This window comes from Scyliorhinus torazame, chromosome 10 (genome assembly GCF_047496885.1).
Source record: "Scyliorhinus torazame isolate Kashiwa2021f chromosome 10, sScyTor2.1, whole genome shotgun sequence".
Classification (NCBI taxonomy): Eukaryota; Metazoa; Chordata; class Chondrichthyes; order Carcharhiniformes; family Scyliorhinidae; genus Scyliorhinus; species Scyliorhinus torazame.
Window position 1 is genome coordinate 7,528,428 of NC_092716.1, and position 20,229 is coordinate 7,548,656.

Consider the following 20,229-nt stretch of genomic DNA (forward strand, 5'->3'; position numbering starts at 1 on the left):
TTTGGCAGGAAGGATCAAGGAAAACCCAAAAGCTTTCTATAGGTATGTCAGGAATAAGCGAATGACTAGGGAAAGAGTAGGACCAGTCAAGGACAGGGATGGGAAATTGTGTGTGGAGTCTGAAGGGATAGGCGAGATACTAAATGAATATTTTTCGTCAGTATTCACTCAGGAAAAAGATAATGTTGTGGATGAGAATGCTGAGCCCCAGGCTAATAGAATAGATGGCATTGAGGTACGTAGGGAAGAGGTGTTGGCAATTCTGGACAGGCTGAAAATAGATAAGTCCCCGGGACCTGATGGGATTTATCCTAGGATTCTATGGGAGGCCAGGGAAGAGATTGCTGGACCTTTGGCTTTGATTTTTATGTCATCATTGGCTACAGGAATAGTGCCAGAGGACTGGAGGACAGCAAATGTGGTCCCTTTGTTCAAAAAGGGGAGCAGAGACAACCCCGGCAACTATAGGCCGGTGAGCCTCACGTCTGTAGTGGGTAAAGTCTTGGAGGGGATTATAAGAGACAAGATTTATAATCATCTAGATAGGAATAATATGATCAGGGATAGTCAGCATGGCTTTGTGAAGGGTAGGTCATGCCTCACAAACCTTATTGAGTTCTTTGAGAAGGTGACTGAACAGGTAGACGAGGGTAGAGCAGTTGATGTGGTGTATATGGATTTCAGCAAAGCGTTTGATAAGGTTCCCCACGGTAGGCTATTGCAAAAAATACGGAGGCTGGGGATTGAGGGTGATTTAGAGATGTGGATCAGAAATTGGCTAGCTGAAAGAAGACAGAGGGTGGTGGTTGATGGGAAATGTTCAGAATGGAGTACAGTCACAAGTGGAGTACCACAAGGATCTGTTCTGGGGCCGTTGCTGTTTGTCATTTTTATCAATGACCTAGAGGAAGGCGCAGAAGGGTGGGTGAGTAAATTTGCAGACGATACTAAAGTCGGTGGTGTTGTCGATAGTGTGGAAGGATGTAGCAGATTACAGAGGGATATAGATAAGCTGCAGAGCTGGGCCGAGAGGTGGCAAATGGAGTTTAATGTAGAGAAGTGTGAGGTGATTCACTTTGGAAGGAATAACAGGAATGCGGAATATTTGGCTAATGGTAAAGTTCTTGAAAGTGTGGATGAGCAGAGGGATCTAGGTGTTCATGTACATAGATCCCTGAAAGTTGCCACCCAGGTTGATAGGGTTGTGAAGAAGGCCTATGGAGTGTTGGCCTTTATTGGTAGAGGGATTGAGTTCCGGAGTCGGGAGGTCATGTTGCAGCTGTACAGAACTCTGGTACGGCCGCATTTGGAGTATTGCGTACAGTTCTGGTCACCGCATTATAGGAAGGACGTGGAGGCTTTGGAGCGGGTGCAGAGGAGATTTACCAGGATGTTGCCTGGTATGGAGGGAAAATCTTACGAGGAAAGGCTGATGGACTTGAGGTTGTTTTCGTTGGAGAGAAGAAGGTTAAGAGGAGACTTAATAGAGGCATACAAAATGATCAGGGGGTTGGATAGGGTGGACAGTGAGAGCCTTCTCCCGCGGATGGATATGGCTGGCACGAGGGGACATAACTTTAAACTGAGGGGTAATAGATATAGGACAGAGGTCAGAGGTAGGTTCTTCACGCAAAGAGTAGTGAGGCCATGGAATGCCCTACCTGCTACAGTAGTGAACTCGCCAACATTGAGGGCATTTAAAAGTTTATTGGATAAACATATGGATGATAATGGCATAGTGTAGGTTGGATGGCTTTTGTTTCGGTGCAACATCGTGGGCCGAAGGGCCTGTACTGCGCTGTATTGTTCTATGTTCTATGTTCTATGTTCTAAAAGAGGAGGAGTTTGAGATTCTTCGAATCTCACTCAGGGGTGCAATGACAGAAGGAGGCTTAACAGGCTTTAATTGTATGAAGGACATCAATGATAAGGAAAATAAACCAGTTTTTAAAAAAAGGAAAGAAATGGTAGCAAAATAAATCCGGAAGTCCTGGAGAGGGCATTTCTGGAGTGTTCAAACGAAGATAGAAAGTACAAATTAAAGAATAGGGCCCTCTCCACCCTTGACCTGTTCATTTGATTTTTCAGATGGAAAAAATAAATAACAGACAAACCAGTTCACAAGAAGGAAGAGAACTGCACTCCAGAGAAGAATGTTTTAGACAGGATTGGGGGGAAACTAATGATACAATTGGCGACATATTTGAGGGAATTAAATGACAGAGCCCAGAGGAAAGCTTTAAGGGTTAGAAACAAATCAAAATGTCAAATTATTACTTAGCAGTGAAACCTCCGGTCAGACATCTCTAATTGAACATCAGCTGATGGATGATCTGCGGTCTCCACGGGGTATGTACTACGCGGTGGAGTTATTAAGGGTCTCGGCAGACAGCAGTGACTGACGAGGAAGACCAATATGATAAATGACAATGGTTTAAGAATTTTTGTAGCTTGATGCCACGGCGGGAGAATTATTACCAATGCAGCAAACAATATTGCATTGAAGAGCTGTAATAGTTATTAAAGAAGAAATGTCATGTAAATTGGTAGGGACTGTTATGTATGTATGATAATGGGGGTATGTGTGCCGTTCAAGAACTTGATCAGCATTTCTAAACTGTGCGAATGTTTTAATAGAGGGGGAATAGTGGTAGTTTAGTGTGTTTTCTTGATTTAACTGCATAGAACATCACGAATAATATTGATGGTGTTTACACGCCATATTTAGCATGTAATGAGTATTGGTCCCAAAGCCACGAAGGGATGTGTCGATATAAGAACATAAGAACTAGGAGCAGGAGTAGGCCATCTGGCCCCTCGAGCCTGCTCCACCATTCAATGAGATCATGGCTGATCTTTTGTGGACTCAGCTCCACTTTCCGGCCCGAACACCATAACCCTTAATCCCTTTATTCTTCAAAAAACTATCTATCTTTATCTTAAAAACATTTAATGAAGGAGCCTCTACTGCTTCACTGCGCAAGGAATTCCATAGATTCACAACCCTTTGGGTGAAGAAGATATTGTACTTTATATTTAGTATTGGAATTGTGATAACAGTTGCAAATATGTAAAGTTGTAACACACAATCTTTTTGTGGGGTTAGGTGATGAGTAATGTGTTAAGATAGGACTTAATTTTTTTAAACTGTGTATTTAACAATAGGGAGAATTTATTTGGAAAAAGAAAAAGTGATAGTTTGATGTTGTTTTGCGAATACTGTCGGCATATTGTATTGCAAATGTTGTAAGGGAAATGATAACAGACGAAAGGGATTTGGAGGAAATTTGTCAGAAATATATTCTCTCATGTACACCAGGGGCTGGCAGACATACATGGTTCAGGACATTAATGTGGGGAAGTCAGGGATAGAAGCAGGATCGATTGAACCTTTTAAATTAATGAAGCAAGGGAATCAGTGGGTGGTACATGATATCATAATTTACCATTCCAATGAGACATGGAAAGCAATTTGGATGACAGAAAAATGGGACACTTAACAGCCAATGATGGACAAAAGACCTTTTTGATTACTGATGGACTGAGTTGTGTGCTGTTTCTAAGGGACATGAGGAAGCTTCTACGGTGCTGCTACCCCAAGGAAGTAAAATGCTTTGGAGGTAGTGGAACACACGGATATAGCTATTGGGTTACCTTCCTGAGCGGCTGCGGCTGTGGTTCACAGTAATTAGACTTGAGGAAAGAATGAAAAAAGACACTGGTCTGTGATATGGATACATTTACAAATTGATTTCGGTGCACAATTTAAAATCACAAAACATGTACATACAAATGAGAAAGAGCGGGGATAAATGTTAGTTGGTACAATTAGATGGGGGGATAATTGACCAAAAGATATAGTAATGTTTCAAATGTCAAGATGGGGTGTAATTGAAAATATGGAAAGATGTGTCATTTGAAACATGGAAGTCTGGCAATATCTGGTCTGAGAGAAACATGAGAGGATACAGGGAAAGATCCCACAAAGGGTTAACAGCAGCTGCTCAGGAGCAGGATTGTAAAATGCAGATAGCCTTGGTCAAGCAGGCTTAGCAAACAAGACAAACAGGATTTTGAATGAAGCCAAAAGCAATGGCTCACACCTTCATTGAAAGTAACTATCTCAGTGAGCAGCTGGAAAAGCATGGATGATGTTCAGTTGAATTTGGTGATAATTCTAGGTGTGAAAATTTGCTAAACTAGGTAAATTAAAGAAAACTGGAGACTGTCAGTCTACGAGAAACATAATTCAAAGCCAAAATCAAAGTCAAAATTATGAGCTGAGGACACAATTGGAAAATAAAACTATAGAAATGACAGGAATTAAAATTCACACCTCTATTGAAACCAAAGCATTTTGAACATCCCAAAGGAAACAATGTAATCAGATCTATGAGATGAAGTCATGTCAAAATGAATACTTAGTTGGATTAGAAGGTTTAGATCAAAGATACTTTTTACAATCAAAGTGAAATAAGTTACTTTACAATAAAGTCATAAAAACTAGACAACTGTTAGAAAAATATATAAACCCAGAGATCAGGGCAGGAACTACCAGAACCAGAACCAGAACTCAGAGGGAGCGAGAGAGAAGCAGAGAAGGAACAAGCAGCTTAGAGTCAGATTACAGTCAGCTCGGCCATGGGAAAGAGACAAGGCAGAGCAGCCAAGATAAAATAGCTAATACATCTAAGGAAGACGAGAATTTAAAGAGTAGGCAGAGTCAGCTCAGAGACAGCCAGCAGAGTCAGCTCTCATAGCTCGGTACATGGGAAAGATAGAACATAGCAACCAAGCTCATCAGCGAATGCATCTAAAGAAGACCAGACTTTAAAAAGAAGATTGATTGTCAAGGTGGGCCTGAAGGTCCCTTCAACCAACCAGAAGGATCCAGAGCAAGATCTTTTTCCTTTCTGTAAAGAAAATATTTGCAGCTTTTAAAAGAAAAAATATAATAATAAAATAACTTAATTTAACCTGAAATAGTGGTTATGCCAAAGTCTACTTTACTTACTTAGCAATGTGGGACCCAGGATCGATGCTACTAAGTGGTAAGTAGATTAAATCTTTGGTGAAGGTATGGGTTATACCGGGGGATAACTTGAAAACATAGTTTGATCTGAATAGCACCCACCGAAGCCTGTATCGGAGTTGGGGAGTGAGAATCCCTGTTCACCATTTAGAATGTCGGCCCTTTTTGGTATAGGGGGACTTCTAAGAATAGTGGTGAGTTTTCAAAAACACGGGCCACCTTTCCGTACTTAAATAATGTCACCATCTGCGGCCATGACCAGCAGGACCACGATGCCAACCTCGATAAATTCCTCCGCACTGCCACTCTTCTCAACCTGACCTACAACAAAGAGAAGTGTGTGTTCAGCACGATCCGGTTAGCCATTCTCAGCTATATAGTCCAAAACGGACTTCTCGGGCCCGACCCCGACCGCATGCGCCCCCTCATGGAACTTCCCCTCCCCCACTGCCCCAAGGCCCTCAAACGCTGCCTGGGGTTCTTTTCCTACTACGCTCAGTGGGTCCCAAACTATGCGGACAAGGCCCGCCCACTCATTCAGTCCACCCAATTCCCCCTCGCGGCCGAGGCACAACACGCTTTCGCCCGCATCAGAGCAGACATCGCCAAGGCTGAGATGCGCGCAGTGGACGAGTCACTGCCTTTCCAAGTAGAAAGCAACGCTTCAGACGTCGCCCTTGCCGCCACTCTAAACCAGGCAGGCAGACCCGTGGCATTCTTTTCCCGCACCCTTCATGCCTCTGAAATTCGACACTCATCCGTCGAAAAGGAGGCCCAAGCTATCGTTGAAGCTGTGTGGCATTGGAGGCATTACCTGGCCGGTAAGAGATTCACTCTTCTTACGGACCAATGGTCGGTAGCCTTCATATTCAATAACACACTGCGGGGCAAGATCAAATATGATAAAATCTTGTGGTGGAGAATTGTGCTCTCCACCTACAACGAGCCCCCAGACGCCCTCTCCCGAGGTACATGTGCCAGCGCACAAGTGGACCAACTCCGGGTCCTACACGGTAGCCTTTGTCACCTGGGGGTCACTCGATTGTACCATCTGGTCAAAGCTCGCAATCTGCCCTACTCCGTCGAGGAAGTAAGGACAGTCACCTTGGACTGCCAGGTCTGTGCGGAGTGCAAGCCACACTTCTACCGGACAGACCGTGCGTGCCTGGTGAAGGCTTCCCGCCCCTTTGAACGCCTCAGCGTGGATTACAAAGGGCCCTTCCCCTCCTCCGACCGTAACACGTATTTTCTCAGTGTGGTTGATGAGTACTCCAGATTCCCCTTCGCCATCCCATGCCCCGATATGACATCTGCCACCATCATCAAGGCCCTCAGCACCATCTTCGCTCTGTTCGGTTTCCCCGCCTACATCCACAGTGACAGGGGATCCTCTTCCTGAGCGATGAGCTGCGTCAGTTCCTGCTCAGCAGGGGTATCGCCTCCAGCAGGACGACCAGCTACAGCCCCCGGGGAAACGGGCAAGTAGAACGGGAGAATGGGACGGTTTAGAGGGCCGTCCAGCTGACCCTACGGTCCAGGAACCTCCCAGCCTCTCGCTGGCAGGAGGTCCTCCCTGACGCTCTGCACTCCATCCGGTCACTATTGTGCACCGCCACTAATAACACACCCCATGAACGGGTTTTTACATTCCCCAGGAAGTCCACATCTGGGGTGTCGCTCCCAACTTGGCTCGCTGCTCCAGGACCGGTCCTTCTCCGTAGGCACGTCGACTCCACAAGGCGGACCCGTTGGTGGACAGGGTTCACCTGCTCCACGCCAACCCTCAATATGCCTACGTTGAGTTCCCCGACGGCCGCCAAGATACTGTCTCACTCAGGGACCTGGCACCGTCAGGTTCCATTCCAACACCGCCCCTCCCACCAATGTGCCCCCCCCACACCTCCCACCGCGCCGCCAATATTGACCATTCCAGACCTCCCCTCCCCCTCTCCTTTGCCGCACAAGAGGATGAGGAGGACTTCTGCACGCTCCCGGAGTTCCCCGATGACTGGCCAGCATCAGCACCGCCACCCCCGCCATCGGTGCCACCTCCACCACCGCCAGCACCGGCTTCGCCGCCACCGTTACGCCGCTCCTAACGAAGCACCAAAGCACCGGACCGGCTGAACCTTTGACGGACTCCGGACCGTCAACGTGGACTTTTCTTTCCCTACCACTGTACATAATTGCACTAATTGTATATAGTTTCACGTCACCCCCGCCGGACTAATTTTTAACAGGGGGTGAATGTGGTGAACCACTGTAATAGGAGATGTAAGGTAGGACCTGCATTACAGGTTCGCCGGTAGCTCCTGCCGGCTGGCTCCGCCCACGGAAAACTGTATAAATATGCATGACCTCCAGTGCCCTGCCATTTTGCCAGCTGCAGCAGGAGGCCACGCATCTGACTGTAATAAAGCCACAGTTGTCCCCAACTTTAGTCTTTGTGCAATTAATCGTGCATCAATCAATGTCAAAGAGAGAGAAAGGAAGAGAGAGAGAGTGAACGAGAGTGCGGCACAAAGAGAAAGGGAGAATCAGGAAAGATAGAGTGTGACAAAGGAAATTTGAAAAAATGAGAGAGACAAAAAAGTTTAAAGACAGAGTGAGGCAGAAAAAGAGAGTTTGAGAGAGAGATACACGTGGAGTGAGAAAGGAGCGATGGAGAATGAGAGGTAGAGTGAGAAAGAGAGAGAGAGAGAGACAGCAGGGATTAGAAAGTGTCACAGAGATTGAAAAGGATATAAATTCACACAGAACAAGAGATACGAGTTTCTGGTTATCTCAAGCAAAAAAGCAACAAACTGAATAGAGAGAATCTATGAGTCTCTCTCATGTCAAACCTCCCCGTCTGAACACTGGCGATTCTTCATCAACAAATATGACAACAAATTGTATTTATTTAGCGCCTTTAACGTAACAAAACATCTCAAGGCCCGTCACAGGAGCATTAAGAAACAACACTGAACCCCATATGCAGATAAGATGAATCTTGGTCTAAAGGGGAGGTTTTAAGCAGGAAAGAGGTGGGGGGGGGGGGGGGGGGGGTGCGGAAGCGGTGGTTTGGGATGGAATTCTAGAGGTAGGACCCAGTAAATTGGAGGCAACAGCTGATGAAACGATTAAAATTAAAATTGTGGATGCTCAAGAGGCCAGAATTAGAGGAATGCTAATATCTTGGAGGAGCGCAGAGCTGCAGGAGATGAAAGGAATAGGGAGGGACCATCAAGGCCAGGGAGAGATGTAACAACAAGGGGAGGAATTTCACTGTGAGGTGGAGTAGGTCAGCAGGCACAGGGCTGAGAGGTGAAGGAGACTTGATCTGGACGGCAGAATTTTAGGTGAATTGAAATTCACACTTACCTCAGGAACCCGGCAACACTGATCCTGTATTGAATCACCACAACTACCACGTTCCCGTAGCCAGCTAGGGCTGTCCCGTGAAAAACAGAGCTACTTCCCAGAATGAAGGCTCCTCCGTGAATCCAAACCATCACCTGGAGGCAGTTGGAGGGAAACACGTCATGGTTTGATATAGGGCAGAAAGTTTCTCCAAGAAATTAAAGATGAACTCGGAAAACAGAGTGAAAGTATTTCTTTTCTTTAATTTAACTGAATGTTTTAGACCAAGCTCTCACCCTTCCATAACCCCAACCCAAGTTCAGAGCCATCTTTGCAAGTGATATTGGATGTTAAGACCATAAGACATAGGAGCAGAATTAGGCCACTCGGCCCATCGAGTCTGCTCCGCCATTCAATCATGGCTGATATTTTCTCATCCCCCTATCTATCTCGGTCTTAAAGACTCTGTGATTTGGCCTCCACAGGCTTCTGCGACAAAGAGTTCCACAGATTCACCACCCTCTGGCTGAAGAAATTCCCCCTCATCCCTGTTTTAAAGGATCGTCCCTTTAGTCTGTGATTGTGTCCTCTGCTTCTAGTTTTTCCGACAAGTGGAAACATCCTCTCCATGTCCACTCTATCCCAGGCCTCGCAGTATCCTGTAGTTTCAATAAGATCCCCCCTCATCCTTCTAAACTCCAACGAGTACAGACCCAGAGTCCTCAACCGTTCCTCACACAACAAGCTCTTCATTCCAAGGATCATCCTTGTGAACCTCCTCTGGACCCTTTCCAAGGTCAGCACATCCTTCCTTAGATACAGGGCCCAAAACTGCTCACAATACTCCAAATGGGGTCTGACCAGAGCCTTATACAGCCTCAGAAGTACATCCCTGGTCTTGTATTCTAGCCCTCTCGACATGAATGCTAACATTGCATTTGCCTTCCTAACTACCGACTGAACCTGCACGTTAACCTTAAGAGAATCGTGAACAAGGACTCCCAAGTCCCTTTGTGCTTCTGATTTCCTAAGCATTTCCTCATTTAGAAAAAAGTCTATGCCTCCATTCTTCCTGCCAAAGTGCATAACCTCACACTTTTCCACGTTATATTTCATTTGCCACTTCATTGCCCACTCTCCTAGCTTGTCCAAGTCCTTCTGCAGCCCCCTTGCTTCCTCAATACTACCTGTCCCTCTACAGATCTTTCATTCAGAACCTTCCAGGCAGTAAGTGTGGGTCTGATGCTCTCGGCTGATGCACGTGTAGTTTCCCAGTGAATCATAAAATTATGAAGCTCGGAAGGAGGCCATTTGGTCCATCAAGGTGTGCTAGTTGTTTGAATGAGCCAATTAGTCTAATTTCACCTTCTTCTCCAACTGCAGTTTCTCACACACGTTCAATTCCATTTTGAAGGTTATTATTGAATCTGCTCTAACTGCCCACTCAGGCAGCGCATTCTCGGTCACAATAACTCGCTGTGTAAAATTATTTCTTCTCATCTCCCCACCAAGCTAGTGTCCAGAAGGCTGGTCTTAAATGGTAGTCTCATTAAATGTAGCGAACCCTATTGTAGCACAGTGGTTAGCACTGCTGCTTCCCAGCGCCAGGGACTCGGGTTTGATTCCAGGCTTGGGTCACTGTCTGTGCGCAGTCTGCAAGTTCTCCCCGTGTCTGCGTGGGTTTCCTCCGGGTGCTCCGGTTTCCTCCCACAAGTCCTGAAAGACGAGCTTGTTAGGTGAATTGGACATTCTGAATTCTCCCTCTGTGTACCCGAACAGGCCCTGGAATGTGGCGACGAGGGGCTTTTCACAGTAACTTCATTGCATACACTAATAAAGATTATTTTTGTTGAAGAGTAAATTGTCGTGTTGGGTGTTCCGATGCACAAATGATCCAACACGGCTGTAGATGGTACAACTCTGTTTTATTGTCTAATCAACGGTAACAACTAACTACTGGCTTGGGTACGTGCTTCACCAGCTAACCTGTGGACCCAGCCCTATCACTATCTTAGTGAGGCACTCAGCACATGGTGTATGTCTGAGTGACACGCTGTGAGCTCTGTGCTCTGAGCTATCTCCTGGTAGAATGAGCGGGAACTGTGGTGTCCTGTTTTATAATGCATGTGCTCTCACTGGTGATTGGCTGCGATGTGTGTTTATTGGTTGGTCCAACTACCTGTCCATCAGTGTGTGTGTGATTGCACCATGATATGCTGATGTGGATATCATGACATAAATGATGAGTAAGAATGCACATAGTTACTCCTTTAGCAGAAAGGTGTCAGGAATGCAATGCCACTTCTCCCCATCTCCTCCATTTTAGCTGTCCACCATCCCCCCCATCATTCGGAATGGACAGAGGGAGAGGGGTTTAAATCTGTCCTGGTTTGGCCCAAGTAAATGTTGACTTACTGGTATGGAGTTGTTTGGATACAGAGGATGGGCTGGAGTGTAGACACTGAGATACAAACAGTCCTCGCTGGCTGGCACAGAGAACGGAGGCGGACGGTTCCTTATCCTCTGCAGACACCTTGGCGAGTGGACAAGAGAGAGAGAGAGAGACAAAGCTTTTGATTATTGTTCTGATGCAAGGTCACAGACCAGACACATTTCTTTCTCTCCGTAGTTGCCAGATGTGCTGAATATTTCTTGCGTTTTCTGGTTTTATTTTTGATTAATTGAAAATTTTCCTCGAACTTGCTCTTTCTTGTCAGTCAAAATATTTATTTTCAAAATATTTATCTTTTTCTTTCGCGGGATAGATTTTCATGCACTCGTGAAGATGTTCAGAGTTTTTGGGGTAGGTGGGAGATTTAGGAGGTCCCGCAGGGAAAATGGCAGGTGGGGGGGGGGGGGGGGGGGGGTCAGGGGAAGGTGTTAACCGATCATTAACCACTGGTTTGAGCACCTTCTGGCCCCTGCTAACCCTCACCTGGATGTACCTGCCGGCCTGTCCCAGTCTCAGGAAACACAGCCAAGCCCAGGTAAAGTTTAAAAAACTGCATAAGAATGAGGCTCCCCACCCTCATGGCAAACTGTGTTTAAAATTTCCCCCACCCAGTGTTTCTGCTTTAGCAGTGAGTCGCCTGTCTCCCTCAGCAAGCGATGCTGAAGCAGCTTGAACCACTGGTATCACACTGGGTACAACTGACTACCTTTCTAAACTACTTCAGGGGTCAGTTAAGAATTAACCCCATTAATGTTGGTCTGGATGCCAGACTGGCTAAAGACGTCAGGTTTCCTTCCCTAAGGGACATTATTTGATTTGATTTGATTTATTATTGTCACATGTATTAGTATACAGTGAAAGGTATTGTTTTTTTGCATGCTGTACAAACATAGAACATAGAATTTACAGTGCAGAAGGAGGCCATTCGGCCCATCGAGGCTGCCCCGGCTCTTGGAAAGAGCACCCTACCCAAGGTCCACACCTCCACCCTATCCCCATAACCCAGTAACCCCACCCAACACTAAGGGCAACTTTGGACACTAAGGGCAATTTATCATGGCCAATCCACCTAACCTGCACATCTTTGGACTGTGGGAGGAAACCGGAGCACCCAGAGGAAACCCACGCACACACGGGGAGGATGTGCAGACTCCGCACAGGCAGTGACCCAAGCCGGAATCGAACCTGGGACCCTGGAGCTGTGAAGCAATTGTGCTATCCACAATGCTACCGTGCTGCCCAAACAATGCATACCGTACATCGGGAAGGAAGGAGAGACTGCAGAATATAATGTTACAATTATAGCAAGGTGTAGAGAAAAGATCAACTTAATACGAGGTAGGTCCATTCAAAAGTCTGATGGCAGCAGGGAAGAAGCTGCTCTTGAGTCGGTCGGTACGTGACCTCAAACTTTGGTATCTTTTTCCTGACGGAAGAAGGTGGAAGAGAAAATGTCCGGGGTGCGTGGGGGTCCTTAATTATGCTGGCTGCCTTTCTGAGGCAGCGGGAATTATAGACAGAGTCAATGTATGGGAGGCTGGTTTGCGTGATGGACTGGGCTACATTCACAACCTTTTGTAGTTTCCTGCGGTCTTGGGCAGAGCAGGCTCCATACCAAGCTGTGATACAACCAGAAAGAATGTTTTCTATGGTGCATCTGTAGAAGTTGGTGAGAGTCGTAGCTGACATGCCAAATTTTCTTAGTCTTCTGAGAAAGTAGAGTCGTTGGTGGGCTTTCTTACCTATATTGTCGGCATGGGAGGGAACAGGACAGTTGTTGGTGATCTGTACACCTAAAAACTTGAAGCTCTCGGCCCATTGTACTTCGTTCCCATTGATGTCGACAGGGGCATGTTCTCCACTACGCTTCCTGAAGTCGATGACAATCTCCTTCGTTTTGTTGACATTGAGGGAGAGATTATTGTCGTCGCACCAGTTCACCAGATTCTCTATCCCATTCCTATACTCTGTCTCGTCATTGTTTGAAATCCGACCCACTACGGTGGTGTCATCAGCAAATTTGAAAATCGAGTTGGAGGGGAATTTGGCCACACAGTCATAGGTGTATAAGGAGTACAGTAGGTGTCATAATATACACATAGGTATATGATGGTGCACAGACAGGATGACCAGTGAACTCACAGAACACAGCAGCCAATCACCAGACAGGACACAACCACTATAAAGCCAGAGGGCACTAGTTTTCCCGCTCTCTCGGGATCCAGCCTCTGAGACATTCAGAGCCCGTGAGCAGCAACTAGAACATCCACCATGTGGTAGTGAGATAGTCTGGTCAGGTTAGCCTCAGGTCTCCAGTCAACTCAGCATAGTGTCAACCCACAGTTAAAGTATGTATGATAGTTAAGAATTCAATAAAATTGAGTTGCATTTCTTCAAGTGTTGGAAGCCTGTCTCCCTCACTGCTGCAGTAAACGCAGTCCTCGCAGACCCGGCATACCCAACACATCAGTAGGGGTATAGTAGGAGTATAGTAGTCAATATTACTGGAACAGTTGGATTTTTATGAAAGGTGCTGTATAAATAGAAATGATTTCCCTTCTTCCAAAAGTAAGTAAGAAGTCTTCCAACACCAGGTTAAAGTCCAACAGATTTGTTTCAAAGGCTTTCTGAAAGCTAGTGATTTGAAACAAACCTGTTGGACTTTAACCTGGTGTTGTAAGACTTCTTACTGTGCTCACCCCAGTCCAACGCCGGCATCTCCACATCCAAAATTAAGGATTATTTGACGAATTTTCTTGCTCTCCTGCCCAACTTCCCTCCCTCACCCGACACAACCAAATACACGAGAACAGACGTAAAAATATATACAATAATTCATCGATCTGGGCTGGCATTTATTGCCCATCCCTAGTTACACCTTGTAGCTCAGAGGGAAGCTAAGTGTCAACCACATTGCTGTGGGTCTGGAGTCACATGTAGGCCAGACCAGGTAAGGATGGCAGATTTCCTTCCCTAAAGGATACTAGTCAACCAGCGGGGGGGTTTTCGACAACCATTTCATGGCCATCATTCCACATTTTTACTGAAATCAAATTTCACCTGTGGGATTTGAATCAGGATTGCTGGTGCATTACCCTGGGGTCTCTGCATTGCTAGTCCAGTGACAATATCACTGCAACACTGCCTCCTCTGTTTGTGGAATCTTGATTTGTTTGTACAGATTTGCCAACAGAAGAATCTGAAAAGGTGGTGGCCATTTGGCCCATAATGTCTGAGCAGGTTCTTAGGGTGGCACGGTGACACTGTGGTTAGCACTGCTGCCTCACAGCCCCAGAATCCCGGGTTCAATTCCGGCCTTCGGTCACTGTCTGTACGGAGTTTGCACGTTCTCCCCGTGTGTGCGTGGGTTTCCTCCGGGTGCTCCGGTTTCCTCCCACAGTTCAAAGATGTGCAGGTTAGGCGGATTGGCCACGATAAATTGCCCCTTAGTGTCCAAAAGGTTAGGTGGGGTTACTGGGGTTCGGGGATGGGGTGGAGGTGTGGGCTTAAGTAAGGTGCTCTTTCCAAGGGCCGGTGCTGATTCGATGGGCCGAATGGCCTCCTTCTGCACTATGATTCTATGATTTGAAAGAGCTAATCGATTAATCCCACCCTTTCTCCATCACCCTGAAAATATTTTCTTTACAAATGTTTATTCAATTTCCTTTTCAAATGAAAGATTACATTCAATTTGTGAATCATTTGAAATATCTGTGATTTGGTGCTGTGTAGATAGACCCACAATTTTAAAAAGGAATAAAGGATTCCTACATTGGAGGGTGGCTCAAGGCGCTCCGAATCCCCGTCCACGATTCTGGTCTCACGGGAGGAGCAAATCTGAGCGAGCCCACAGGAGGTGCTGCAAATGGTATTCCTAAATATCCAAACACCGCTCTGGGACTTCCTTCCACCTCCAGCTGCTTTCCCTGAAGGAGACCATCCTCGATCTCGACAATGGGTCGCAAGCAGTCAGCTCCTGCAAGAGAACAATCATTAACCAGCCCAGTTTGAACTCAAAACCGCTCCGTCAACACAGGATCTCCATATTTCTTGCTCATTCCCCCCACAGTTTTCAGTCTCAACAACAACAGCAGCTTGCATTTATAATGCACCTTTAAAATAGTAAAACCTCCCAAAGCAGTGAGTGTTATCAAACAGGTTTTTGACACCGAGGCACACGGGATTCTCCGGTCCGCTAGCTATGTGTTCCTCGTTGGCGCGCCCCTGGTGGCAGCAGGATTTCCCTTCCTGCCACCGGCCAATGGGATTTCAGATTGTGGCCACCCCTCGTTGCCGGGAAACCCGCGGGCTTGGGTGCGCTGCCAGCGGAATGGAGAATCCCGCCCATAATGCATCTCATGACCAAATGCCTGGTCAAAGGGGGAAAGTCTTACAGAGTATCTTACAGCAGAAGAGAGAGGCGGGAAGTGTAAAGCATTCCAGAGCTCGGCGCTCAGAAGGCTGAAGGCACAGCAACCAGTCGTGGAGCCATTAAAATCGGGGATACACGAGAGGCCAGAACTGGAGGCTCACAGAGATCCGGCAGGGTTGTTCAGCTGGAGGAGGTTTCAGAGATAGAACATAGAACATTACAGCGCAGTACAGGCGCTTCGGCCCTCGATGTTGCGCCGACCTGTGAAACCAGTCTAAACCCATCTACACTATTCCCTTATCGTCCATATGTCTATCCAATGACCATTTAAATGTCCTGAGTGTTGGCGAGTCCACTACTGTTGCAGGCAGGGCATTCCACGCCCTTACTACTCTCTGAGGAAAGAACCTACCTCTGACATCTGTCTTATATCTATCTCCCCTCAATTTAAAGCTATGTCCCCTCGTGCTAGACATCACCATCCGAGGAAAAAGGCTCTCACTGTCCACCCTTTCCAATCCTCTGATCATCTTGTATGCCTCAATTAAGTCACCTCTTAACCTTCTTCTCTCTAATGAAAACAGCCTCAAGTCCCTCAGCCTTTCCTCATAAGATCTTCCCTCCATACCAGGCAACATTCTGGTAAATCTCCTCTGCACCCTTTCCAATGCTTCCACATCCTTCCTATAATGCGGCGACCAGAATTGCACGCAATACTCCAAATGCGGCCGCACCAGAGTTTTGTACAGCTGCAACATGACCTCATGGCTCCGAAACTCAATCCCTCTACCAATAAAAGCTAACACACCATACGCCTTCTTAACTACCCTCTCAACCCGGATGGCAACTTTCAGGGATCTATGTACATGGACACCGAGATCTCTCTGCTCATCCACACTGTCAAGAATCTTACCATTAGCCCAGTACTCTGTCTTCCTGTTATTCCTTCCAAAATGAAACACCTCACACTTTTCTGCATTAAACTCCATTTGCCACCTCTCAGCCCAGCGCTGCAGCTTATCTATGTCCCTCTGTAACTTGTAACATCCTTCCGCACTGTCCACAACTCCACCGACTTTAGTGTCATCTGCAAATTTACTCACCCATCCTTCTACGCCCTCCTCCAGGTCATTTATAAAAATTACAAACAGCAATGGCCCCAAAACAGGTCCTTGTGGTACACCACTAGTAACTGGACTCCAGTCTGAACATTTCCCATCAACCACCACCCTCTGTCTTCTTCCAGCTAGCCAATTTCTGATCCAAACTGCGAAATCACCCTGAACCCATGCCTCCGTATTTTCTGCAGTAGCCTACCGTGGGGAACCTTATCAAACGCTTTGCTGAAATCCATATACACCACATCAACTGCTTCTTGTCAGCTTCTGGATCACAAAGCTGGGGAGATGGTAAAGGCTGGAACGGGACATTGTGTCAGATGCTGTGCTGTCCCTTCCTGAGGGAGAGGAGGAAATTCCATATCCAACACGTTTTAAACTGTGAAACGTTTGAAATATTTCCGTAGCAAATGAACATCCTAGCAATGAATGTACAAAACTGGGAAAAGAGTGCGACCTAATATCCCACACCAGGGCGGGATTCTCCGCAATCGGCACGATGACCGCCGACCGGCGCAAATCAGTCCGGCATCGCGCCACCCCAAAGGTGCGGAATTCTCCACACCTTGAGGGGCTAGGCCCGCGCCGGACTGATTTCCGCCCCGCCAGCTGGCGGGAAAGGCCTTTGGTGCCCCGCCAGCTGGCGCGGAAATGGCTTTGCCGTGCGGCGCATGCGCGGGAGCGTCAGCGGCCGCTCACGGCATCCCCGCGCATGTGCAGTGGAGGGGGTCTCTTCCACCTCTGCCATAGTGGAGACCATGGCGAAGGCGGAAGGAAAAGAGTGCCCCCACGGCACAGGCCCGCCCGCGGACCGGTGGGCCCCGATCGCGGGCCAGGCCACCGTGGGGGCACCCCCCGGGACCAGATCGCCCCGCGCCCCCTCCCAGGACCCCGGAGCCCGCCCGCGCTGCCTTGTCCCGCCGGCGAGAATCAAACCACCTCTCTTACTGGCGGGACAAGGCGGCGCGGGCAGGCTCCGGGGTCCTGGGGTGGTTTGATTCTCGCCGGCGGGACAGGCATTCCAGCAGCGGGACTTCGGCCCATCGCGGCCGGAGAATCGCCGGGGGGGGGGGGGGCCCACCAACCGGCGCGGCGCGATTCCCACCCCCGCAAAATATCCGGTGCCGGAGAATTCGGCAACGTGCAGGGGCGGGATTCACGCCAGCCCCCGTCGATTCTCCGACCCGGCGGGGGTACGGAGAATCCCGCCCCACATCTTGAACTCTGGAATCCTCCCTTTAAAACCCTCCTCTTTTAACATACTCCTTCAAACCTATTATTCGATAAGGTTTTTGGTTATACCTGTCCGAATAGCTTTGGGATGATTTACTACATTAGACATAGAATTTAGACATAGAATTTACAGTGCAGAAGGAGGCCATTCGGCCCATCAGGTCTAGACCGGTCCTTGGAAAGAGCACCCCACTTAAGCCCACACCTCCACCCCATCCCAGTAACTCACCGAACCTTTTTGGACACCAAGGGTAATTCAGAATGTCCAATCCACCCAACAAGCACGTCTTTCAGGGCTTGTGGGATGAAACTGGAGTATCCGGAGGAAACCCACGCAGACTCGAGGAGAACGTGCAGACTCCGCACAGACAGTGACCCAAGCCGGGAATCGAACCTGGGACCCTGGAGCTGTGAAGCTGACATGATATGCAGACATACAGATAATGCTATACAGACAGGCAACTAATGAACACAGAGAACAGGACATGACCAATGAGCGGGCAGGACACTCAGGGGTGGTAGCTCACTATAAAAGGCACGAGGCACTCACACTCGGTCTCTTTCCACTGATGAACATCTACAGAGTGAGTCAGGGTGTATGTACAGTATCACACCTCCAGCACGTGGTTAAGAGCTAGTCTGGTTCAGTCAGACAGAGTAACCACACTTAGGTTAGCAGAGAGTCGAACTCACAGAGAACTGTGCTAACTGTGCTACTGGTTCAATAAATCAGATTGAACTAACTTCAAGGTCTGGAATATCTTTTGGTTAAAGCTGCACCCATTTGCAGCCTGTGTTATCCCAGAGTACATAACACAACAGAAGCAACTGTGCTACCGTGCCACTCCATTGCAGGTGCCATAAAAATGCAAATCGTTGTTCAATAGCCTCATCCATCCGGAAACAGTTGCCTCTTGGACAATACCAGCACTCCCCACTTTTACAGCCTCGCTCTATCCCATTCCAATCGCCTCTCTGCCAAGTCTAACTCTCCCGATGAATCTCCTCCCCTTCAGCTCGAGTCCTGTGCCTGACCCCAGGGTTTTGCGCAACAATTACTGCTCAGCGTACCAATAGGTTTCCCGAAACACATATAGCTGACAGAACAATCATTTACACCTTAGCAGGAATACCAGAATTTTCAAAATGCTGCCGAGCACAGTCTGGGCAGTTTGGAACAGATCCTTTTGGATACGTCCGTTCTCACACTCTTTCCTACTACTTTCCTCCTTCGTAATACTCACCTGCCACTGAGGATACTTTGTGGAAAGCAGCAACATGTACGGCGAGGAGGACTGCGGGCCAATGCCAGTCCATCTCTCTTTAGCCAGGAGATAGTTCCTCAATTGGCCTCAGTATCCAGCAGGGACAGCAGCAACCTAAGACTCAGAGACTCTGAGCTGAGTTGCGTCCCCTGTAAACAGTCTGAGTAAACTGTCTCTGTGTGCACAGAGTGAGGCAATATGATCACTGACCTGAGGCATGACTGATTTCACTGAATGGCCGCTTTGCCAGTAACACTCGTGTCAGCTAGGTTATTTCACTCACCCACTTAACACTTTCAGTGGCTACAACACAGGGTTAGATACACAGTGGAACTAACTCCACACTGTCCCCATCAAAACTCCCAGGACAGGTACAGCACAGGGTTAGATACAGAGTAAAGCTCCCTCTGCACTGTCCCCATCAAACACTCCCAGGACAGGTATAGCACGGGGTTAGATACAGAGTAAAGCTCCCTCTACACTGTCGGCATCAAACACTCCCAGGACAGGTACAGCACGGGGTTAGATACAGAGTAAAGCTCCCTCTACACTGTCACCATCAAACACTTCCAGGACAGGTATAGCACGGGGTTAAATACAGAGTAAAGCTCCCTCTACACTGTCCCCATCAAAACTCCCAGGACAGGTACAGCACGGGGTTAGATACAGAGTAAAGCTCCCTCTACACTGTCCCCATCAAACACTCCCAGGACAGGTACAGCGCAGTGTTAGATACAGGGTAAAGCTCCCTCTACACTGTCCCTATCAAACACTCCCAGGACAGGTACAGCACGGGGTTAGATACAGCACGGGGTTAGATACAGAGTAAAGCTCCCTCTACACTGTCCCCAGCAAACACTCCCAGGACAGGTACAGCACGGGGTTAGATACAGAGTAAAGCTCCCTCTACACTGTCCCCATCAAACACTCCCAGGACAGGGACAGCACGGGGTTAGATACAGAGTAAAGCTCCCTCTACACTGTCCCCATCAAACACTCCCAGGACAGGGACAGCACGGGGTTAGATACAGAGTAAAGCTCCCTCTACACTGTCCCCATCAAACACTCCCAGGACAGGTACAGCACGGGGTTAGATACAGAGTAAAGCTCCCTCTACACTGTCCCCATCAAACACTCCCAGGACAGGTACAGCACGGGGTTAGATACAGAGTAAAGCTCCCTCTACACTGCCCCCATAAAATACACCCTGGACAGGTGCAGCAAGGGGTTAGATACAGATTAAAGCTCCCACTATACTATCCCCATCAAACCCTATCTGAGCCCGCGCTGTACCTGTCCTGATAGTGTTTGATAGGGGCAGTGGAAAGGGAGCTTTACCCAGTACCATAACAGGTACAGTACGGGGTTAGATACAGAGTAAAGCTCCGTCTACACTGTCCCCATCAAACACTCCC

General features: G+C 47.7%; 1 protein-coding gene across 1 annotated transcript in view; it reads right to left on the reverse strand.

The window, feature by feature from the left end:
- LOC140430335 (cocaine esterase-like) overlaps positions 1-18,981 on the reverse strand; it is an 89,542-nt gene extending 70,561 nt beyond the window's left edge. Inside the window, exons 1-4 of the mRNA XM_072517790.1 lie at positions 18,794-18,981; positions 14,598-14,802; positions 10,790-10,907; positions 8,396-8,529 (exon numbers count right to left, since the gene is read on the reverse strand). Of these exons, the coding sequence (XP_072373891.1) occupies positions 8,396-8,529; positions 10,790-10,907; positions 14,598-14,802; positions 18,794-18,866 (530 nt within the window). The 5' untranslated portion in view covers positions 18,867-18,981. The remainder of the gene's footprint in view (positions 1-8,395; positions 8,530-10,789; positions 10,908-14,597; positions 14,803-18,793) is intronic.
- Between the last annotated feature and the right edge of the window lie 1,248 nt (positions 18,982-20,229).